Source organism: Podarcis pityusensis (assembly GCF_964106645.2).
Source record: "Podarcis pityusensis genome assembly, chromosome: 18".
Lineage (NCBI taxonomy): Eukaryota > Metazoa > Chordata > Lepidosauria > Squamata > Lacertidae > Podarcis > Podarcis pityusensis.
Genome location: NC_138043.1, coordinates 11,713,721 through 11,737,713, shown reverse-complemented (window position 1 = coordinate 11,737,713; position 23,993 = coordinate 11,713,721). Strand labels below are relative to the sequence as shown.

Here is a 23,993-nt window from a genome sequence, read left to right as displayed (position 1 = left end):
AAAAACCACACAAGCTTCCAGATTCTTGCAAACCCCTCCCCAACACCAAGTCCTTGAATTCCAAACACCCCAACCCAAAATCCAAAAACCCCCAAAAAAGTTTTAAAAGTTTAAAAGAACTTTTGGAAAAGCTTCAAAAATCACCAAAGTCTTCAAAAACCTCAAAAAAGGCTACCACACCGCGTTCTATGAGTTGCTCCTCGAAGTCAAGTCGCAACTGTATTAACGGTGTTAAGAAAAAGGAAACAAACTTGCAAGACGTTTTTGTTTTTCGTCTTGCGAAGCAAGCCCATAGGGAAAATCGTCTTGCGAAGCAGCTCAAAAAACGCAAAACCCTTTCGTCTAGCGAGTTTTTTGTCTTGCGAGGCATTTGTCTTGCGGGGCACCACTGTATTACAGTGGATGCTCGGGTTGCAAATGTGATCCGTGTGGGAAGCACGTTTGCAACCCGCAGCGGAGGTCACGATTCCGCGCTTCTGCACATGCACAAGCGCCGAAACCTGGAAGTAACCAGTTCCAGTACTTTCGGGTTCGGTGCAACCCGAAATCGCATAACCCAAAGTGTCTGTAACCCGAGGTGTGACTGTAGTTTTGAAAACTGTTGATTTCACCAGTCTTTTGATAATTTTTTATTGTCCCTGGCTGTTTTATAAGTTTGATTTTATTGGCATTTTCATATATCGTTTTATGTACCGTAAATTGCTTAGAGGTGGGTGGTTGTTTCTTTTGATTCAGCAATGTCTCCGAAAATTTTTACACATCACTTGAGAAGACAGGCGAACAAATGCCAGTGTACTGGAAGAAGCAAAGCAATGATTCTTCAACATCAGCTTCGTTGGACTGGCCGTGTTGTGCGGATGCCTGATTCTTGTCTTCCAATCTAAATAAAAGGGTAAACTTGCACAGTGGCCAGTTTCCATTTTGACTTGAAATGTTTGTTTCGGTATGTACTCACTGCAACGACACCCGCCTGAGAGAGGACAGGGCGCTCCGACTGAAAAAAGCTCCACCTAGCGCCCACTACTCATAACTCTAGCAAAGGAAGCTAAAATGAGTAGCAGGGATATTCTATCTGCATGAGCCTTTGCAAACTTATTGCTCTCCAGATATTTCAGGCGGCTCTTCCTATCGGCCCCAGCCGGAACAGTTTTGGACTACAACTCCCATCAACCCCCAGTCAGCAAATCTGTTGGATGCTGACTTCAAATCATCTGGAAGGCATCTGTAGGCTTATAGATAAACTTGGCACAATAGTTATCAACAGCCTTGCCACTTGTGCTTCTAATAAGTGCTTTAAAATGAGGGGGGGGGGATACTGAATAACTCCCACTCCCACCCCCATTTCTGGTCAGTTAGCCTACCTCACAGGGTCGTTGTGAGAGATTCAGGAATGCCCCTTGCTAAACAAAAATTGCTCCAATAAGTGTTAAATGGGGGGGGGCGGCGGTGCGCACACACACACACACACACACACACGAGTACACAGCCTTGGGGATGTTTCGGGAAGCCTGTTTTGTCATTCTGGATGTTCTGTCCGGGATGTGTGACAGGAGGGGAAATCCGAGCCAGTGGGGGGGGGGGCTGTTATGGGAATCCGGCCCTTCTTAGGAGAAAAGGCTTCCTGAGATCAGCTGTGAGCCAGGAAGTGAGGGGAAGGCCAGCGGTTGAGACAAAACCACAGAGATATCCAGCCTCCTGAAGAGAGACGTGGTCGGGAACCAGCCCAGACTCAGAAGGCAAAATCTTTGCTACTGGTGAGTCCTCCCCCTGCCCCCCCATCCCTTAAAAATAAAAATTTAGGACTCCATTTACTGTTGCCATGACAGCAGCATGCAATGCAGTGCCTTGAACAAATCACAGCATAAAAGGATCTCTGCCCCAATGAGCCTGCAATGGCATGGCATACCTGTTGCTCTCCCAATGTTCCCGGGGGCCACGCCATCTCCTCCCTTAGGACTGAACTTTGGGGCCCTTGCTAGTCATGGAGAGCTGGGCTAACCTGTTAATTTTGGTTTCTCTCATATTCTCGTTTTTTCCCAGCCTTGAGTTCAGTCCTCGATATTTGCAATTAAAAACACCTCTCTCTCAGCTGCCTATTTTAATTGTCTAATTTTAATTATGTTTTTAGTTACTTGTTTTGACTGTTGATAATTTTAATATTTTGTTTTATAATTTTGTAAATCATTTAGAGGTGTTGTGGTTTTTTAGTTTAAGAAAAAATATAATGGTTTACAAATTTTGTTAAATTTTGTTACAAATTTTGTTAAATAAAATAAATGCTAGGTGCCGCCGCCCCACTCACTCTGCTTGCCCCCCCTGCCTCCCCGCCAGCTCCTCCTCCCTTTACACCTCACTCACCTATCCCCTCCCAGCTTGCCCCAAACGTTTCCTCTTCCCCTCCACTCCCTGATCACCATGACCCCCCTTGCTTTTAAAGGAAGGGGGTGGGCTTCACAGATCGGTTTGCAAAGCACCTCTCCCCATCAAACAGCTCACCTGGGCCACCTGCCATCATGCTAAAGTTCACCACCTACTGGCAGCCACATGAACTACAGTGTGATGACAGCCTTGCATTTTTATGTATATAGGAATAAAGACCATGTGTGCCTGTAAAATCTTTCAGGGGGTCATACTGCTTCACTTGCAACTGGTGCGCATCCTCTTGTTTCCTGCTAAAATCTTGTAAGTTTTAATAACACAAATTTTCCTGAGTTGTAGTTTCTTGTCCTACTTTTGTTGCACTACAGTACAAGAGTGCCACTCCAGACGGCAATAATGTGGTAACATTGCAGAACTAATAAACCAGAGTGACCTGTGGATGGTCCAGTGTAAATCTACCATTACTGTAATGCACTCCTACTGCATCAATAACATGCTACAGAATATACCCACCAAAAGACCAGCCGTCTGGAGGGGTCCTTCTTAGTTAAGTTGTAAGCTTGGAAAATACTGCATATTAAGTGTTTTACATAAGCCGAGTTTTGATGACTCTTTCACACAGGATTTGAAGCTGCACAAGCACTGAAGGAAGATGCAGTGGATAATACTGACAATCTCATTTCTCCTGTCACCCGGTTTCCCTTCCCAAGAGGACATTGTTTGGTTCAACGGATCAAAAGGTATGGCAGGAAGAGAGGCAACTGACGGGAGAGGCTTGGCAGCGTGGCTGCTTGGCTGCTCCAAAGCTGCATGCAAATTCTCCAGAGCTCCATGAGGTCCAGCACCTTGCTTCCTGGAGCAACTCCTGCCATATCATCCAGAGGACCCCTTTCCAACCTTTTAATACTGTGTTGGGTTAAAACTGGTGGGATCCCCCAGTCCTGAAACTCTTACTTAGCAGCCCCTGTGGTCCCCTTTAATTTGTGTTGTGGTTAATCTGGGGGTATCACTGCACATTTCAGTGCATTGTGTAGAATCATAGCAAGGTCACATTGAAAACTTTTATAGGGGATCAGGCATTGGTGTTATTGTCCTGGTTCAAAGGCCATATGAAGGGATATCCTTGATGTTTCCCATGTACGCTTAGTACCTGAGCAGCAGACTGAGCAGACACAGTCTATAGCACTAGGGCAAGAGGCACTGAAGCAGCTCAGCCCAGCTAACCAAGACCGCTGAGTACAGGGCAGTATAACAACAACAACAACAACAACAACAACAACAATAACAACAACAACAACCTCACAGGGTCATTGTGAGAATAGAAGGCTGAGAGGTGATATGAGAGCCACCTTCAAATATCTGAAGAGCTTCATATGGAAGATAAAGCAAGTTTGCTTTCTGCTGCTCCAGAGCGGAGGACCTGAATTAACTGATTCAAATGACAATAAAGGAGATCCCAACTAAACATTAAGATGAGCATTCAGATAGTAAAAGCTGTTGGCCAGTGGAACGGGCTCCCTCAGAAAGTGGTGGCCTCTCCTTCCTTGAAGGTTTGTAAACAGAGGCCAGAGGACCATCTGTCAGGGATTCATTAGCTGTGGTTCCTGCATTGTAAAGGTTTGAACTAGATGACCCTTGGGAGTCCCTCCCAACTCTATAATTCTATGATTGTAAGAAAATAGTTCTTTCTTGTATTCTACTTGTAAGCTCTGGAATAAAAGATAAGTGCTGCAAGCTTATCTCTTCCTCTGATGCAATACCACACAACTGTTGTATATTATTAATCGTCCCCCCCTTCCATTGTTCTTTTTTGGGGGTGGGGGGAACACAGGAGTTCCACTAGACCAGCAGTACGCCAGCCTTGGGGCGCCTGAAGTCCTCTTGCATTGCCCCGTCCCTGAAGGCAATTCCACGGTGGGATGGAAAATGAGCAGCACGTTCCGTGGGATTTTGAAGGCAGTGAGAAGAGATGGCAGCCTTGTTTTGCACAACGCCAGCCTGGCTCAGAATGGGGAATACAGTTGCCATGATCTCGCCACTGGGCGGTTGCTGCGGAGAATTCATCTGAAGCTGGGCTGTGAGTAGAAAAAGGCAATTACAGTCCACAGTCCTTGTGTCTCAAGCTCTTGATGTTTGGTCTTTTTTGACTCTGCCCCTCTCTGGTTGATTCCCCACCAGAGTCTAACTAAGAGTCTGCCTTTCTGTAATCCAGGATTTCCCAAACTTGGGTCTCCAGCTGTTGTTGGACTACAATTCCCATTATCCCTAGCTGCAGGACTAGGACGATGGGAACTGTAGTCCAAAAACAGCTGGAGACCCAAGTTTGGGAAACCCTACTTTGAATTGGTTGGAAGAGGAATCAAAATTCAGCGTAGCACTTAATTGCATGCTATCGTGCAATGCCTTTCCCATGACCAAGATTCTTCTATAGTATTTTCTTAGAAAGAGGTCCTGCTCACCAAAGGCCCCTGCAATGTTTATTAGAAGCTTGCTCCTTGGGTCTTCTTCATCTTAAGGCATTGGCTGCCCCTTAATTTGGTCTGGTCTTGGTCTGTGGGAGGTGTCTTAAATCACTAAGCTTCTTTCAATTTTTAAAAATTGGAATAGAGGGGGGATTTGCGGGGGGTGGGATGGTAAATTAGGAAACAGGTACCTGTAATCTGCCACTTGGGGTGCTGATGGCAGGAAAATGGGAACAGAATAAGTAAAGGCATAAAAGAGAGCAATTCAGCAGTGCTTTTGCTTTTGCAATTGGTTGTAGAAGCCACAAGGAATAAGCTTCTAATTAAAGGCACAGTAGGGTTAAAAGTTATAACGTCCACAGGAACTTACCCTTAGCCATGGCAACATCCTAATAATTTGGTTTTTGTTTCAATTTACCATATACCATAATTGGCAGGGAAGGTAAATGTCACAGAAGTCCCCATTATTAAAAAAAGAGGGTTTCATACTTATGAATATCCTATTGCATCAGCTGGGCAGCAATTTTTCTTTTCAGTTTCCCAGTCTCAAACTCAACAAAGTTGCCAACTGACACCAGTACCTCAATTGCTGTTTTTGCACTTTCTTTTGAGATAATCACATTTCCCACAATGGCATTATTCCCTGTGTTTGTGGTGTTTATTGTGTTAAAAATCCATTTACACTTTGTTCAAGACTGCTTTCAACCATTTTCAGGGTGGCTTATAATGCCTGTTTAGTTCTTTTGCATATTTCTTGTAGAATTGCTGTCCAAAAGGGTTGGATCAAAATCCCACTACATGTGGAGGTATGTGCCTGTAGAACTGCAGCCTCTCCAGCCCAATTAAAAAATTGAAAGAAGCTTAGTGATTTAAGTCACCTCCCAGAGACCAAGACCAGAGGTTCCTGGTTGTGTCAGCACGAATTTCTGTGGTGTTAGGTACCATCTATAAGTAAGTTCCCTTCTTTTAGCTAAGATGGCTTTCAAGGGAGGTTTAGACCACATTTTAGTCTATTGGGTAGGGTTTATTTCGTAGCCTATGTCATGCTCCTATTGTTTTTTGATTGTGTTGAGGGATTCTGGAGAAGTATCTTGTATATTGTGGATACCATCTTCTAGCCGTGTCCCTCTGCTGTCAGGCGAAGGTTTTCAAATGTGGTCAAGGGCCTAGTGGCTACTGATTTTACTGCTGGATTAAGAAGGTGTGGTGTGTTAGCCAAGGTATTTGGGTGTCCCCTAGTTTTGTCTTTGTGGTGTTGGTGAACAAAAATTATTCTTGAAGTGATGTAGAACATGTTAGCTGAATATGAAAATGAAAAATGTGTTTGTTGGTTGACATTTTCATGGAATTACTCAAATGTAACTGTCTCCCCACCAGATAGTAAAGTGGAGAGAGAGCAGTGACCAAAATGGGTCATGTGACTCATTGACTGGGTAAACACCATGCATTTAATGCATAATTTTCCACCCACAGAATCCTGGGAACTGTCAGGGACTGGGCAGATGAGAGTGTGGTGCAGTGGCAGATCCTAGGACTAGACATAATTAAGAACATTGTCCTTAGCAGCCACCATAGGCAGCTGGAGGGGTCTGATTGCTAGGAAGCAGCTAGAATTGGCAGTATTACATGTGCCACATAAAACCCATTCTACACATGTAAGAAATCAATATTTTAGTGTGGCAGCACCTACACTTTGGAACTCCCTGTCTCTAGATATCAAGAAGGCGCCTTCACTGTATTATTTTGGTGCCTGCTAAAAGCGTTCCTTTAGACAAGCCTACCCAGATGCTTAGAAAGTCAAGGTGATTTGAATCTGTTGTGGTCTTTTAACTTTTGTATGCTTTAAAGAATGGTTATGGATCCCCCCCCCCCAGTTTTATTGATTTATTATTGATGGTGTTTCCTGCTTGGCAGGGGGTTGGACTTGATGGCCCTTGTGGTCTCTTCCAACTCTATGATTCTATGATCTTTTTTTTTGTAAACCTCCTTGAGGGTTTTTTTTTTATATACTATCAAGCAATGCATAAATTTTATGAAATAATTAATTAAGCCAGCTTTTCTGCTCCTCCCCTTTCCTCCAGACCCACCTGATAAGCCTTTAGTATGGTGCTGGTCCACCACCTACCCAGCCATCAATTGCTCCTGGAGGTTGGAGACAAAGACACACCTGCCTACTTTTTTTTCCTCCACGTACAGGTAAAAAGGAGAAACTCCCTCTTATTGGTATCATAGATACAGCTGTGGCAATTCGGCTTCTCTCTTCACAGAAACGGAGGAAACAATATTTATCAAATTAAAGTGAAGCTTTCAGAAGGGCTGCAGGGCTACCCATGGCGCTCATAAACCAACTTGTTTCCTTAGTAGGTGTCATGGACTGGTTGGACACAGGGATGGTGGGAGGAACCAGCTAGAAACCGCGAGGGAAGAAGGCTCAGAGCCCAGGGACTGCAGGTGGGACGACAATGAGTGGTCAGAGGAGGAAGAGGGAGCAGACTGAGAAAAGGCGTCAGAAGCTGAGGAGGCAACAGGTTTTAGTGAGCAGGGAGAGTCTGTGGCAGAGAGAAGTCCAGAATCAGAGGCAGAAGAGGAATCTGGAGAGGAGGAGACTTAGGCAGCTGTGGGGAGCCAGGGACCTTTAGTCTCAGCAACTGATCCACAGGGCAAGAATTGCTGTGCTCATGAGGCCTGACACTCCTGTGCAGCTCCTGTTTTGCTAATCTAGAGTTAACTCCATCTCGCTTGGGGTGTTTCGTTGCTGGTTTGCTCTTGTCACTAGGTGGCCTGGGCAGCCCATGCTAATCTCTGACTTCTTTGCAATCCAGGCTTGGCATGGGAGGGGAAGGAAAGGAGTGTGTCCAAGCTACCACAGTGGCCAACAGCTGCTCCATTGACAATGTCCAGATGTTCTCCATCAATCCCTATGTGCTGAATGTAACAGCGGTGAACCCCCTGGGGGCAGCGACGACCCACTACTACTTCTTCCAGAATGAGATCCGTAAGTTTTCATAGAATCACGACACACATGATTTCCTGCAACTTTTCTAACGGAAGGAAACAGGATTCATGCTGACGGCAGTAACATGCTGTTGCTCTTTAGACATTGCTGGACTACAGCTTCCATCATCGCTGACCATTGGTCATGATGGCTGGGGCTGATGAGTCACTAGCCAATACCTGGCCACACTAGCTAGCCCAAAGAAGGATCCCTGGTCCTCTGGTGGAGGCAGATGAGCAAGAGTCTTCCACTGCTTCGTTGGGGCAAAAGTCTGTACAGTGCAGAGATAGGGAACTTGTCCATCACTGGGGGATTTAAAAGGTTTTAAACCACAAGGGTGACAGAAACAGGTTTGTAGGTTCAGAGTTTTGAGGGCACATTGTGTTATTCAGAGTGGCTTTTACAGGGCTGGCAGGATTGACTCCGAATGTTGTCCACATTAACACCACACATTTATAGCGCTTTAAACAAGCATGGCTTCCCCCAAAGAATCCTGGGTAATGCAGTTTATAAAGGGTGCTGAGAGTTGTAAGGAGGGCTCCATCCCCCTCACCGAGCTACAATTCCCAGAGTTCCTCGGGAAGGATTGTTAAACCTCTCTGGAAACTGTAGTTCCATGAGGGGACTAGTGGGGTCTCCTAACAATCCTCAGCACCCTTAAGAAACTACAGTTCCCAGGATTCTTTGGGATCCATAACCATTTAGTGCCTGGTGTGAAGGTGGCACCGTAGGCCACACATGCTTCTTCCATCTCTCCACTCGCTTGCTTGTTTTGTATTATTTTCTCTGCACTGGCTTTGTCTTAGTCAAGCCTGACCCTCCAGAAGACTTGACCGTCTCCCAGATCCCGGGCCAGAGGAAGAAGATACTTTTGGTGTGGAAGCCCCCCAGCTCCTGGAAATTCCCAGAATACTTCCCCCTCAAATACTTGATCCGTTACTCAAGGGATGGAACCAACACCAGCAAAATGGTGAGAGAGAGCACCATAAATAAGTCAGGGCTCTGTAGCTTTAGGACAAAATTGCTGCGCTTCCTATATTTGACCGTTGTGCTTCTTCTTGCAGCCCTTCCTTTAATGCTTTGGTGCACAGGCTGCTGGCTTATTGGAGATAATAGAAATAGTAGTAGTAGTAGTAGTGCTAGTAGTAGTGTAGCAAATGGTCAGGCCAGTCAAATGACCAGCAAGAAAGCTTTAATTGTTTGCTGGCAGCAAGCAATGGCACCGAGGAATAAGTTCCGAAGTCCAGCCCCTCCCAGCAGGGGAGGCTTCCCTTTAGACAGTCTTGAATCAGGTCTTTATCCAATCAAAAGTTACAGCATTGCACATACTCTGATAGATACATTAGGTTCCGCCTGGAGACAGGGCATGAGGAGTTGGACATGACCCTTCCATGTACTAATTTGGTAATCCTTATCAGCCTATCTGAAATATACTCAGAGTCGCAAAGTGATTTCATGCTCTTTATTCAGCTCATAGTGGTGAGGAGGAATGAATAAATGTCCCCTCACAGTATCTGCTTTATATACATTATTTACACAATGGGCTGCACATGATTGGCTAATTCTGGAATTCTACTGTAAGCCAATCAGGTTGTGGATTCACTTCTATCTGGAGCAGGATTGGGTGGTTCCTGCCAACCAATCATACTGCTGCATTGTTCTAGGACCAATCAGACTGCTGCATTCTGAATCCTATTGTTCTAGGACCAATCAGACTGCTGCCTTTTGGATCCTATTGTTCTAGGACCAATCAGACTGCTACAGTTTGGATCCTATTCAACTCAGTACATAACACCCCTCCCCTCTAAGTTCCAGTCCTGCCCGGGAGGTCGCATTCATAGTCCTCAAGGTATGCCGGCGGCCTACGTGTGCGTTGTGGCCTGGGGTGTTCCCTGGTCCGGGCTCCGGGTTCTGGCTCGTGTTCCAAGGATGCTGGCTGTGATGCGGCTGTTTGGTCTGGTGCAACCGGCTCGCTCAGTCGTGGTTCTGGTTCCGGTGTCCTTTCGGCCTCACGGGTCCTCTCTGTATTTACTGATTCTGCCTCTCCTGCTGGCCCCTCCTGCTCTATGGGCCTCACTGCCCCGCTGTTCCCTTGGGACTCCTCTGACCTGTCCTCCTCCTGGTTTTCTCCCGGGAATCGTCGCCGTATCTGGTCGCAGTGGCGGCGCCAGCATTGCCCCCCATCCGTTAGCACCTCGTACGACACGGGGCCAGTGACCCTGGTGATTGTGGCGGGTACCCATGCTGGGCCTGCCCCAAAATTCTTTGCGTACACTGGGTCCTGGGCCTCGAAGGTCCGGGGGTTCCTGCCTTCCCCCACCACTACCTCATCCTGAGCTCTATCGGGGTGAAGGCGGTCCAATCTGATTGCAAGGCGCCGACCCATTAGTAGTTCAGCGGGGCTCCGGCCAGTCGTTGAGCTGGGGGTGCTGTGCTGTGCTAGAAGGAATGTGGCAAGGCGGTACTCCCAGTCCCCTTGCGTCATGCGGCGAAGGGTGTCCTTGGTGGTCCGCACCATGCGTTCTGCTTGGCCATTGGTGGCAGGGTGGAACGGCGCCGAACGGATGTGGCGGATGGCGTTCTGCGCTGTGAAGGTTTGGAATTCTCCTGACGTAAATGCAGTCCCGTTGTCTGAGACGAGAGTGTCAGGGAGCCCGTGGGTTGCAAACAGCCTGCGTAGTACCCGGATGGCTGCGGACGTGGAAGTGGACGGTACCAGTGCGACTTCCAGCCATTTGGTGTAGGAGTCCACCACTATGAAGAATGTTTTCCCCTGAAAGGGGCCAGCGAAATCCACATGCAGGCATGACCATGGTGCTCGGGCGGACTCCCAGGACTGGACTGGGGCCCTTGGGGGATCTGGGCGGGATTCTTGGCAGGCCTGGCAGTGTTTGACCCAGGCCTCTATCTCTCCATCGATCCCCGGCCACCACACATAACTCCTGGCAAGGGCCTTCATTCTTACTACCCCTGGATGTGTCTCGTGTAGGGCTGTGAGGACCCTTTTGCAGAGGGGCTGGGGAACAACGACTCTGCTTCCCCATAACAGGCACCCCTTGTGGGCCGACAGTTCATGTTTGCGGGTTGTGTAGCCGGCAAATTCTGGCCCGGGGCTGCTGCTGGGCCATCCCCTCCACACCCAGTCCAGGACCCGGGAGATGACCCTATCTTTCTTGGAATGGTGTGCAACTTCTTGTGCCTGAATGGGGCGGTCGGGAAGCAGCTCCAGGCTCATAACCTCTTGTGCAGGTGCTGGGTCAGGGCCTGTTTCCGGTAGTGGTAGCCTGCTGAGGGCGTCCGCATGGCCCATCGCCTTCCCAGGTCGGTGAATCAGTGCATACTGGTAGCTGGCAAGGAAAATTGACCACCTGAGGACGCGAGGAGACAGCACTTGGGGGGTCTGCTTTTCGGGGGCAAACAAGCCAAGCAACGGCTTGTGGTCAGTCACCACGGTGAAGGGCCGCCCGTACAAGAAATCATGGAATTTTTTTACTCCCTTTACGATTGCCAGACCCTCCTTGTCGATTTGCGAGTAGTTCCGCTCGGTTGTGTTGAGTGTCTGGGAAAAGTACGCCACCGGTACCTCTCTTCCATCCGGGAGTTGGTGCCCCAGGACAGCTCCAATGCCATAGGGTGAGGCGTCGCATGCTAGCACCACCGGCAGCCTCTCGTCGAAGTGTGCCAAGACCGAGTTTGAGACAAGCAAGTCCTTGACTGCCTGGAATGCGGCCTCCTGGCGCTGGCCCCACACCCAAGGGGCCCGCTTGTCCAGGAGTCTGTGTAGGGGCTCCGCTACCGCCGCCTTGTGGGGAAGGAAGGAATGGTAAAAGTTCAATAGTCCCAAGAAGGCCTGAAGTTCAGTCTTGCTCTTGGGCGCTGGGGCATCACAAATGGCCCGTACCTTGTCCCCAGTCGGGTGGACCCCTTCTGCGTCCACCATAAATCCCAGAAAGTCCACCTGAGGCACTCCTAGTAGACATTTTTCCCGCTTCACCTTGAGACCCGCCGTCTGGAAACGGTGCAGAACGGTGCGGAGGCGGTCCTCAAACTCCTCTGGTGTGGGGCCGGCAATCAACACATCATCGAAGAAGGGGGTGACGCCAGGAATCCCTTTAAGGAGAGAGTCCATTATATTCTGGAATATGCCTGGTGCCACGCTGACACCGAATTGCAGCCGCTTTACCCTGAACGCTCCTCTGTGCGTCACAATCGTCTGTGCCTCTGCTGTGGCCTCATCTACTGGCAGCTGTTGATATGCTTGGGCCAAGTCCAGCTTGCCAAAAATTTTCGACCCAGCCAGGGTGGCAAGGACATGGCTGACCACTGGCACTGGGTATGCGTGGGCCGTGAGGGCCTTGTTTATGGTACATTTGTAGTCTGCGCAGATGCGGACCGAACCATTAGGCTTGACGGGTGTGACGATTGGGGTTTCCCAGGGAGCATTAGGCACCGGCTCCAGCACTCCTTGCTCTACGAGTCGGTCCAATTCCTCGTCTATACGGGGTTTCAAGGCGAACGGGACCCGGCGGGCCTTGAGCCTGACCGGTCGTACTGCGGGGTCAAGCTGTAGCGCAATGGGGGGGCCCGTATACTGTCCCAATTTCCCATCGAAAACCCCTGGAAATTCCTTGCATATGGCGTCCACGTCCACTTGTAAGCTAGTGTGGTTCACCCCGGTGACAGCTAGCCCCAGTGGTCCAAACCATGCCAATCCCAGTAAGCTAATGTAGGGGCCCTTGACCACAAGCAAGTCCAGTTGCCGCATCCGCCCTCGGTATTGCACCCTGAAGGTCCCCACCCCCATTGTGGGGACCTTACCTTTCTGGAAGTCCCGGAGGGTGAATGGGGCCGGCCTGAGTTTGGGACCCCCAGTGGGACACAGTTTCCTTAAGGTCCTTGCCGAGATTATGGATAGAGTTGAACCCGTGTCAAGCTCCATGCGGCATGGGGCCCCCTCTATCTGTACCTCTACATAAATTTTCTCTACGTTGGGGTGGGGCAACTGGTATACCTGGAAGTCCGTGAGCTCCGTCGAGTTGCCTTGGTGCGTTGGGCCCCGGGACCTGGGGCTCTTGGATTGGTCATCTGATGCCTGGTGTCGGGTGGGCCGAGCCCGACACACCCGGGCGATGTGTCCCGATTTTCTGCACTGCCTGCACTCTGCGTTGCGGAAACGGCAGGTCCTCCTCTCGTGACTCTCCCCGCAGCTTGCGCAGTTCCCTCCTTCTCGTCGAGGCAGCTGTGGTCTGTGCGCTGCTTGAGTGCGCTGCTGTACTCTGTGCACCTCCTCCCTGTCGGATCCTGAGTCGTCGGTGAGGTCTTCATGGTGGACCCTCGGTTGGGATGGCAGGCTCGGCCGTGCCTCTTGGGTCGACCTCTCGGCAGCTTCTGTTGCCAGGGCCTCCTCCAGAGCGACCTGGAACGTTAGGTCCTTCTTAGCGTAGAGGCGCCGTTGCAGCTTCTCATCCTTCAGGCCACCGACGAGGCGGTCACGAAGCATGTTCTCCAGCTCTGAGAAGTTGCAGAACCGGGCGGCTTGGCGGAGAGAGGTCACAAACCCAGTTATGGTTTCCCCAGGGGCTTGCCGCTTTGCGTAGAAGGCATTTCGACGAGCCACCACTGAGGGCTGCGGCGAAAAGTGCCCCTTCAGCTGTTCCATTATTGTTTTGTATGGAACAGTAGCGACGTCTTCAGGCGCAAGGAGAGCCCGGGCGATTTCAAACGTCTCCTCTCCGCAGACGCTGAAGAATATCGCCCTCTTCTTGGCGTCTTCTTCGTCGGTGACCCCTTTGGCTTCTAGGAGGAAGGTGAAACGGGAGGCGTACGCTTCCCAGTCTCCAGATGCTGGGTTGAATGGCGAGAAGCTGCTGTTGGCTGCCATTCTGAGTTCCTTGTGCCCCGGAGCTGAAGCCTGGATACACGGTGCGAGGCAGCGGTGCGGCAGTTGGCGGTGCTGCGGTGCTGTGTGTGGCAGTCAGCTCAGCGGGATCCCATCCTCGTCGCCAGTGAAATATACTCAGAGTCGCAAAGTGATTTCATGCTCTTTATTCAGCTCATAGTGGTGAGGAGGAATGAATAAATGTCCCCTCACAGTATCTGCTTTATATACATTATTTACACAATGGGCTGCACATGATTGGCTAATTCTGGAATTCTACTGTAAGCCAATCAGGTTGTGGATTCACTTCTATCTGGAGCAGGATTGGGTGGTTCCTGCCAACCAATCATACTGCTGCATTGTTCTAGGACCAATCAGACTGCTGCATTCTGAATCCTATTGTTCTAGGACCAATCAGACTGCTGCCTTTTGGATCCTATTGTTCTAGGACCAATCAGACTGCTACAGTTTGGATCCTATTCAACTCAGTACATAACACCATCTCTGTGTGTCTCTGGGTCGTGGGTGTCTGAGTGTATTTATTGGATATGGGGACCTGGCCGAGAGCAACAAAATGGCTTCCTTGCTTAATATTTTAACTCTCAAAATGGCTTCCCTGAGCACGTTGCCACAGTGGTAGTAGTAGTAGCAGCAGTAATTTATTTTTGTACCCCAGCCACTCTAGGCGGCTTCCAATGTAATCTCGTGGCCCCCTTGGATACGAGTCAGACTATCAGCTATGCATGGCTGTAAGTCTGAAGCACGATTGCGAGCAGGACCTGTAAGAAATTGTGCTGTGAATTTTAGGCGAGGGGGGTCCAAATACTGTGATACCTTGGTTCTCAAACTTAATCCATTCTGGAAGTCCGTTCCAAAACCAAAGCATGCTTTCCCATAGAAAGTAATGTAAAATGGATTAATTCATTCCAGACTTTTAAAAACAACCACTAAACCACTAAATTTAACATGAATTTTACTATCTAATGAGACCACAGGTCCATAAAAGGAAAGCAATAAACAATGTACTGCAGTCACACAATCAATCCATCAGTTCCACACAGTCACAAAAACAAAACAAAAAAGCCACAAAAACAAAAACGCAAAATAAATAGCAAAAACAGACAGACTTCAGTGTAACACTCAAAATGGAAGTGTGTCACTCAAAACGGAGCATGCTCAGCTTCCAAAAGAAGTTTGCAAACCAGAACACTTACGGAACTTCCAGGTTTGCCGTGTTTGGGTTCCAAGTTGTTTGAGTGCCAAGGCGTTTGAGAACCTGAGTACCACTGTAGAAGGGTATATAATTAAGCAGGGTGAGTGGGCAGAGAAAGCTTTTTCTCTCACTCTCTTGACACTAGAACTCAGGGACCTCCGATGAAAGTGAATGTGGGGAGATTCGGGATAAAAGAAGCCCCTTCTCCACACATTCCCACAGGAAGCAGCGATGGGCACCAACCTGGATGCCTTTAAAGTTGCTTAAGGTCTCTGCCCTCGCATTTTATCTTCACAACAAACTTTGAGGTAGATAAGGCAGAGATACTGTGATAGGAATTTTGAGGTTTTAGATATATGTTAAATGTTCATAAGTGTTGTTAACCAAGCACGTACATAGATCAGCACAGGAAGACCAACCTGAAACCATTTTTTATTCCCAAACTGACCAAATGTTTTCTCTGCAAGGTCAAAGGAAAATGGAAAAGCCTCCCCATTGTCTTTTCCTTCACAAATCATGTCTTGAGGGCAGAAGAGATATGAATCCTGTCTTGAGATATGAATAGGGTGTGAGCCTGTGACCTGGCTCAGGAACTAAGTATTTATCATTACAAAAGACTGGCCAGGCTCCCCAGGAAATCCAATCAAGTGACCATTAAACAGGTAACCTGGCAGACAGGAGGTTAAACAAAGCACTCAGATTTCTGCTGTAGACCGCCCTCTCTGTGATGTAGGTATGATGTATCTGGGGGTGGCCTTGGACTCCAGGGAGGGAATTTAAAATGTCTATATAAGGGCAGGCACACTTTTGTTCTGAGTTCCTCCTCCCTCCTGCGTGTGGTGAGAGAGGACCCTGTTGCAACAGATCAATAAAGATCAGGCTTACTAGCTGCTTTGCTTCTCAATATTCTCTGGTTGGCCTCTGTTATTTTCTCCTACCAATAGGGAACCTACGTAAGGACTCTATATGGGCTCTTGGATACCCCATAAGGGAAAAAAGGGCAGATTTTTCTTTACAACAATACCGGAACTGGCTGAAGCATCGTGTTGGGGGGGGGGGATTTGAACCCATCTCCCCACTTCCAGTCAGTAGCCACTAGACTGGGCCACACTGGCTTCCTTTTTCTTCAGAGTGGCATGGTGGGTGTCAGGTTTTTGAGAAATGAAATTACAGCTGTGGTCTTTTGTCTCTCGCAGACAAGGCCCACCGAGCAGACATCCTTTGTGTTGACTGGGATCCGCCCTGGGGTGACGTACCAGGTCCAGGTGGCAGCGAAGGACTTCCTCGATCACGGCCAGTACAGTGCCTGGAGTCCGGCAGCATCAGGGGCAGCCTGGATGCCAGAGCTGTGTGCTTGAGGAGCACCTGGAGGTCCTGTGGATTTCGGATGAGCCCCCACTTCCCAGGGATGGCCAAGAGTTCTTCATCACCTTTTGCAATTCTGGAGTTCACACAGAGCCTGAAGTCTAATTTCTATTTGCATGGGGAAATTTCAGCTCCTTTTCCTCCTTTTCCTTTACTGGGAACTAATTTGACTCCCCTTTTTCTTCTATATATGTGATAAATGCATACTCTCATTGCACTCTCAGTTGTTTCCCGGTTTCCCCCTCCCCTCTATATTTTCAGTTTATTTTTCTATTTGCATTTCTTACATTCATTATTCTCCCTGCATTTGGTATGTGCTTATGCCAATAAACATTCTGTATAAAAAATGACAACAACAGTTTCTTGTTGAAAAAGAAAAAACCTAGTTTCTTTCACACACCCTCCCCAAAAGATCATAGACCACCAATCCGGAAGTTTCTGACAAGGGCTTTTTGAGAAAGCACTATCTATATCACACTGCAACCAATGGCAGTATTCAAATTTATCTTAATAGGAATTAATAACATCTCATTACTCAAAAGGCTCATATCAGCCAATCTTCTTATATAATGTTACTGTTGGAAAACAAGAGCAAGAACATAACAAAATCCTACTGAATCAGGTCAGTGACCCAACTAGTCCAGCATCCTGTTCTCACAGGGGCCAACCAGATGTCCTTGTAAGCAGGACATCAGATTATTTTATTATATTATATTATATTAGTCCAATCACTGCATTAGTATAGGATACTTCAGTTATTTCTGTTTACATTTTATGAAAATATGCATTTTAACAGTATTGCACATTTATTTTTATATTAACAATGCACTTAAAATTACTACTCAAAGCAATGAATACATAATTGCATTGCACACATAGTTAAGCAGTATAAAAATGTGTAAACAATGTTCTTAAAAACAATTGTTAATGATGCCTAATATCTTTCTTACTGTGATTAGTGTTACCTTTATTGCTACTAATACCAGTGGCTTACAAGATCAAGCCCTATTCTGGAGTCTGGAAACCAAGCCTTATGAGGAATGGTTGAGGGAGCTCGGTTTGTTTAGCCTGGAGAAACTGAGAGCCATCTTCCAATATCTCAAGGGCTGTCACATGGAAGAGGGAACAAGCTTGTTTTCTCCTGTTCTGGAGAGTACGACTCGAACCCATGACTTCAAGTTACCAGAAAGGAGATTCCAACCAAACATCAGGAAGAACTTTCTGACAGAAAGAGCTGTCCGAGAGTGTAGAATGGACTAGCGAGGAAGGTGGCGGCCTCTCCTTCCTTGGAGCTTTTTAAGCAGCAGTTGTATGGCCATCTGTTATGAATGAACTAGCTGAGATTCCTCATTGCAGGGGGTTGGGCTAGATGACCCTTGGGTCCCTTCCAACTCTATGATTCTATAAGTACCAGTGATAAGACAGTCCACAAAAGGAAAAGGGGCTGGAACGGAGGAGGGCAGGGGAAAGAAAACTCCTGGCACTCATTCTTTCTTGTTACAGAACTAAAAGATTTCCCAAGATCAGAGCAGGCAGAACATTTCTTCTTGCTTCATTAACAAATTACTTCTTAGGAAGCAATACAAAGCACTGGACGAAAAAAACAGAAACAATGACAGGCCCATTTCTCTCCACATCCTTCAACTTGAGGTTTGGATAGAGAGAGCTGAGGACTGGAGTTGAACTCCACAGCAAGAACATCTCCAGGAGAGAGCTGCATGCTCTGTCAAGAAGTCTCTCTGAAAAGCATCCCCCTGGGAAGGGAGCCAACCTAGGCGAAACCCGAACCCCAACACGTGGCCCAGGCTTCTCACATTGGTGTGGGTATCCAGAGGTTCAGTTTCACTCCATTGTGAGAGAAATAATTTGTGTGGCTTTTTTATTGCCTTTTTAGAACAAATGTTGCTCTTATTAATTGCCTTTGTTATAAAAGTCATAAGGCCATAAGGTTATTATGGTTGGGAGATTTTTACCTGGGGCTGTTCTAATATTGTAAAAATAGAAAGGAAGAAACGATTTGTTAGAAAATGTAAAGGCAATATTAAGTTAGGAATTGCAGGAGAAATAATTAAGATGAAAGGCTATCAGAGATGCTGAAGGAAGTCCAAATAAGGATATATGCATATTAATTTGTGTAGTATATCTAAATTTTTTTGTATGCTAAAATTAATAAAAAATATTACCAAAAAAAGCATGGAGGACGTGGACCCAGCGGGGAAGTATGTTCAGCTGAAGAACCGCTCTGACAAGGTAGGCTGCGGGAAGAGAGGTCTTGGCTCAGAAGCACTGTTGGGGCCTTCAGGCTTCCCTCCTTGACTGGCCTGGCCCTGGGGCTGGTTTTGCTGCTCCCTGAGTCCCGCTGCTTCTCCCTCAGGATCAATCTCTTGGGAACTGGAGGCTGAAGAAAAAGATTGGCGAGGGAGAAGAGGTGGCTTACAAATTTACCCCAAAATATGTCCTCCGGGCTGGGCAGGCGGTCACAGTAAGTCATGGTTCTTTCCTCAGGAGAAAAGGCCTCCTCATTGGAAGGGAGGGTATTGGTTGCCCAGTATCCAGAGACCTCCTCACGCTCTGCCCACCTTCCGTGCCCGACGCAGAACCTCCTTGGTTGTTTCCTGCAGCCTGTGGAGAAAAGGCTCCCTGCGACTGGGGGGTGGTCCCTGCAGGAAGCCCAGATGCCTCTGCCACTTGGAGGGCTGGCCATTGGGGTCAGCTTGGAGGGCTGCTCCCTCTGGCGTGGTGAAGGATCAAGGGTGCCCTGCCTGTGAATGAGGGAGTCTCTTTCTTGCTAGATCTGGGCAGCTGATGCTGGGGTGGCCCACAGCCCACCTTCTGTCCTTGTGTGGAAGCACCAGACCAGTTGGGGCACCGGGACCAGTGTCCGCACCTACCTGGTGAACTCTGATGGAGAGGTAGGTCCTCCGAAGGGGGGCACTGTGGGTGGGGGGCTGGAGGTGCTGGAGAAGCCAAATAGTGAAGAAAAGGTTGCCTAGCTTTTGATGCAAGGACATGACAAAGAAGCTGCCTTTGAACATTCACTGAGCACCTGCTACACTCAACATGAGCTGCGTTTCTCCTACTTCTTCTCAGGAAGTTGCTGTGAGGAGTTTGACTCAGTCATCTGCTGTGCTGCAGGACAACGGGGAGGAAGATGAGGAGGCAGAGTTTGGGGAGGAAGACCTCTTTCACCAGCAGGTAGCTGGAAGAAAAAACACTTCCACCCACCCACCAAGGGTTGAATCGATTGGGGCCTGACTGCAGCCATGGCTTGGGGGTGGTTCCAAGGAGACAACGGGGTACCTTGGTCTCTCCCAAGGGGCAGCTGCGCGCGCTCTCTCTCTCTCTCTCTCTCTCTCTCTCACACACACACACACACAGCGAGGCTGAGCAGCTTAGGCCCAGCCTTTTAGTTATCAAAGGTTAAGGAGTTGGGAGTTGACTCTGCTCAAGAAAGGAAAGTGAAGAAATTGGCCAAGTCAGGAGTCTCTTCCTCCCTGGGGTGGCAGAGGGAGCGTTCCTGGGTCTTGACTCACTTTGAAAAGGGGAGGACTTGTGAGGGTAGATTCTGGGAGGGAGGGACTCCCAGCTGCTCATCTCTGCTGTGGGTGGTGCCCAGGAGCTGCTCTTCTTTCCTTCCTGCACCCAACTGGCTGTGGCACACACACCCTGCCTCTCTCTAGGGTGGTCGGTCCCCAAGTGGTAGAAGCTGCTAAGAGGACAGCTAGGCTGAGCTCTATCCAAGTTGCCTCTCTGATCTTTAGCCAGGGCAGGAGAGAGGGTTCTGCCGGGGCCACCTGGGGAGCTTCCTGATGCCCCTCCTTCCTTCTCTATCTCCAGGGGGATCCCAGGACCACCTCCAGGGGCTGCACCGTCATGTGAGAGGAAGGGAAACCGTCTCTGCTCGTCTTTTCTCCTTTTTTTGCTCTGCCCAGGGACTCTGCCCAGAGTCACTGAAACTATTTTTATACATTGCATATGATCACTCCTTTTTTCCTTTCTTTCTTGGAGATGGTTCCTTAGTAAACTTCTTAAAGAGAGAACTTGAATCAGCCAGAACTGCCACCATCTTTTGAAGATTTGCTTTCCCTTTGCAATGCCTGTGGTCTACTTTGTTGTCTTACTTGCAAGCCAAAGAGTGATGCAGCTCCAGGAGTTTCCAGGGAAGAGAAAGCATGGCTGAAGTTGTCACTCTGGAGTGGACAGTCTGCTTCTGTGGCCCTCCTGTTCTTGTACTGGGGGGAGGTGGTCAAGCGGTGACCCTGGGTGTAAGCCTGCCTGTGCCCTCAGGGGCAACCCCAGTGGTTGTGCAGATAAAACCAGGTGGCAAATGTGAGGATTAATGATATTTTCATGCCATTGACCCTAGATGTGCCTCAGAAAGCCTGGAGCTCCTAGAACAGTGATACGGGAAGGGGGGGGTGCCTTCCTTCACCCCTCCTTTGGTATGTCTGAGGCGATGACCTCAAGGGCGCCCACTGTACATTCACCCCTCAGCCCCCTCATCGTTGCACAAGCACCACACTCAACCCAAACCCCAAGTTTAAAGTGCCTCTCCCTTTTCTACATGGGTGAAATAAGCCCAAACTCTCAAGCCTCTTTCTCTCCCTCTCGCTCCATCCTTATCATGGGTTGACCGTGTCAAACTGCGTTCCCATTTGTTTCAATGGCCGCGCTCTAACCAATCAGAACCATGCATCCGCTCTGCAGAATCAGCTCAGCGAGCCTCTGCACGCCTCATTTAACCTCTTGACAAGCTACTGACGGCTCCCCGCTGGGAGAACAATGGAATCGAAACTCGTGAACTCATAAAAGTGTCAAATCTTGCAACAATGTATCTGTTTTGTTTCCGACTTCAATTATTAATATAAGAATGGACTAGAATGGACTAAAACTTCTAAAATTCATATAAAATCAACCACATCTCCGATTTCCTTGGCCCTGGGGTCAATCGACTCAGTTTCTCCAGGACTCCATGGCACCTCCTCGGCCTCCATAATCCCTCGAGCGAGGAGTCACGTACTCAGGAAGACCCTAATCCGGTCAAATCACTCTGCCCAACCTGGCAATGCCAGGTGATAGACCTTGCATACTTGGACTATTGTCTTCTCATCACCGGTACTCAGGAAGCGCTTATCCGCGCATATCTCCAACTCTGCATATTTCCCCCTCCCTGCTCCATATGTTAATCTGTGTAACCCAACCTCCCTCTAATGTATTCATGATGTAACCTGTGTAACCCAACCTCTCTCTAATGTATTCATGATGTAATTATGATGTATTTTGCACTGTATTCTGGGACATGGAGGGAAGTTTCAAAAACTCCTGTCACCCCTTTCTCGGGGTTCAATCTCGCCTTGAACCTGTTGCGCAATAAACTTGGATCTTCTGCCGCTTGCTCCTGTCTCCGTCTGAGCTCATTTTCTTCCGCAGGGACCCGCGGACTTAGTCCGACGAGCTGGGTGGCAGAGTAACCCCGCACCCAGATTTTACCGTAACAGTTGGCGCCCAACGTGAGGCTTGCGGTTCTCCCGAGCTGCTGACCGGGGGCCCCAAAATCTTCAGCCGGCTCCGGGCCATTTTTGCCTGGGAAGATCCTTTTGGACCTCCGGCCATCTTCCGGGCGGTAATCGAAAGCCCTAGGAGTTCAGCCGGGAAAGAGGTGGATTTGCCCTGCCAGACCTCAAACTTTATTATGAACCAGCAGCTTTTTGCTGGTTGAAAGAATGGCTGCTTCTTGAAAACACTGACATTTTGGATCTAGAAGGCTTTAACAATGTATTTGGATGGCATGCATATCTGTGGTATGATAAGGTCAAAGCACATAAAGCATTTAAAAACCATATTGTCAGGAAAGCATTGTTTAATGTCTGGATAAGATATAAGGATTTATTGGAAAATAAAACACCAAGGTGGCTGTCACCGATGGAAGCGAAAGCTCTGAAAAAGCTCAATATGGAGGTCAAATGGCCGAAATATTGGGAAATTTTGGAACAAGATGGAGATAGATTGAAACTGCAGAGTTTTGAAAAACTAAAAAACAAAGTGCGAGACTGGCTTCATTATTATCAGATGATGGAGGCATACAATTTGGACAAGAAAATCGGCTTCCAGGTGGAAAAATCAAAATTAGAAACAGAAATGTTAGAACCCAAAACTAAGATTTTGTCAAAGATGTATAACTTGCTGTTGAAATGGAATACTCAGGATGAAACGGTGAAATCTGCTATGATTAAATGGGCACAAGACGTTGGACATAACATAATGATGGCTGACTGGGAACAGTTGTGGACCACAGGTATGAAGTTTACGGCATGTAATGCCTTAAGAGAGAATATTATGAAAATGATATACAGGTGGTACATAACCCCAGTCAAGCTTGCAAAAATCTACCATTTGCCCGATAATAAATGCTGGAAATGTAAAGAAACTGAAGGTACATTCTTTCACCTTTGGTGGACGTGCCCAAGGATTAAGGTTTTCTGGGAGATGATTTATAATGAATTAAAAAAGATATTTAAATATACCTTCTTGAAGAAACCAGAGGCCTTCCTCCTGGGCATAGTCGGGCAATCGGTGTTAAAGAAGGACAGAACTTTCTTTATGTATGCTACAACAGCAGCAAGAATACTTATTGCAAAGCATTGGAAGACACAAGATCTACCCACACTGGAGGAATGGCAGATGAAAATGATGGACTACATGGAATTGGCGGAAATGACTGGCAGAATCCGAGACTAGGGAGAAGAGTCGGTGGAAGAAGATTGGAAGAAATTTAAAGACTACTTACAGAAATATTGTAAAATTAATGAATGTTAGAATGATGTTGGATTGAAGTTAAGTGGTTTCTAGCTGTAATGGTATAAAAGAATATGGAAAAATCGGTTTTTAATACGTGAAAATTTAATGTTATAATATATCAAGATTAAAGATCAGGATTAAAAAGGAGGGAAAGGAATTGCTGGACTAACAAATTGAATTGGAATACAAAAGAAGGAGGTATGAGGAGGTCCGGGAAACAAGTAAATGTAAGAGAAGTGATGAAAAGATGGAATTGTTTTTAACTGTTTTTTCTTTTTTGTACTTTGTATTTTTCCTTTTTTATTGTTATTTTTCTTATTAATGTAATCTTTTTCTTTTGAAATTTCAATAAATATCATTAAAAAAAAAAAGGAGTTCAGCCGGGGAGCAAAGAAGGATCCAGCCGGCTTATTCATCGATCCCAGGATCAACGTTGAAGACGCGTGAGTATAAGGAAAAGAAATCCAGTGCACTGGTGGGAAGGGGGTGGAAATCTCCTGGCAACTGAATTCTCTGCCCTCCTCTCTATCGCTCCTTCTTACCTTTCTCTTGGTCTGGTTAGTGAGAGAGACCGTGGACCACCGCTCGACCCGAAAGGGGGGTTCTGAGCTCTATCTCTTTCTCTAAAAAACCCTCCAGCCAGCCGCACCAATTGGGAGCCCGAAAGTAAGACAGAGAGAGCCGACTTGAAAGACAGCCGACTCTCTGCAACGGGCATCTCAGTTGAAAGCAAGGGGTTGGAGCTCTTTTTCCGAACTTCCCTAGCGCCCGGCAAGGGGGCAGGAAGGGGTCTGGCTTTCTATCCCAATCCCAGCCGCACTGGTCGGAGCCACGTACCACGTGTATTGTGAGCCCGCTTCCGAAAGCAAGGGGGATTTTCGATTCGAAATTCTATCCAGGGAT

The 23,993-nt window shown here is 47.8% G+C and overlaps 2 protein-coding genes across 3 annotated transcripts; both read left to right on the top strand.

The window, feature by feature from the left end:
- Window positions 1–1,504: 1,504 nt before the first annotated feature.
- LOC308467156 (interleukin-27 subunit beta-like) lies at window positions 1,505–16,648 on the top strand. 2 transcript variants are annotated; one of them, XM_080988578.1, is made up of 7 exons: window positions 1,527–1,754; window positions 3,002–3,119; window positions 4,211–4,456; window positions 6,923–7,037; window positions 7,664–7,836; window positions 8,643–8,806; window positions 16,124–16,427. In XM_080988578.1, the coding sequence occupies exons 2-7, from the start codon at window positions 3,032–3,034 to the stop codon at window positions 16,283–16,285; spliced, it is 948 nt and encodes a 315-aa protein (XP_080844704.1). In that variant the 5' UTR covers window positions 1,527–1,754; window positions 3,002–3,031; the 3' UTR covers window positions 16,286–16,427. The 2 variants fall into 2 exon arrangements, with proteins under 2 accessions (XP_080844703.1, XP_080844704.1); XM_080988577.1 differs by lacking the exon at window positions 8,643–8,806 and having other exon boundaries at window positions 1,505–1,754; window positions 16,124–16,648.
- Window positions 16,649–18,465: 1,817 nt separating this feature from the next.
- On the top strand, window positions 18,466–20,332 carry LOC308467157 (lamin-B2-like). The gene is made up of 5 exons (XM_080988579.1): window positions 18,466–18,542; window positions 18,667–18,774; window positions 19,085–19,204; window positions 19,383–19,487; window positions 20,130–20,332. The coding sequence occupies exons 1-5, from the start codon at window positions 18,486–18,488 to the stop codon at window positions 20,169–20,171; spliced, it is 432 nt and encodes a 143-aa protein (XP_080844705.1). The 5' UTR covers window positions 18,466–18,485; the 3' UTR covers window positions 20,172–20,332.
- The last annotated feature ends 3,661 nt before the right edge of the window (window positions 20,333–23,993 follow it).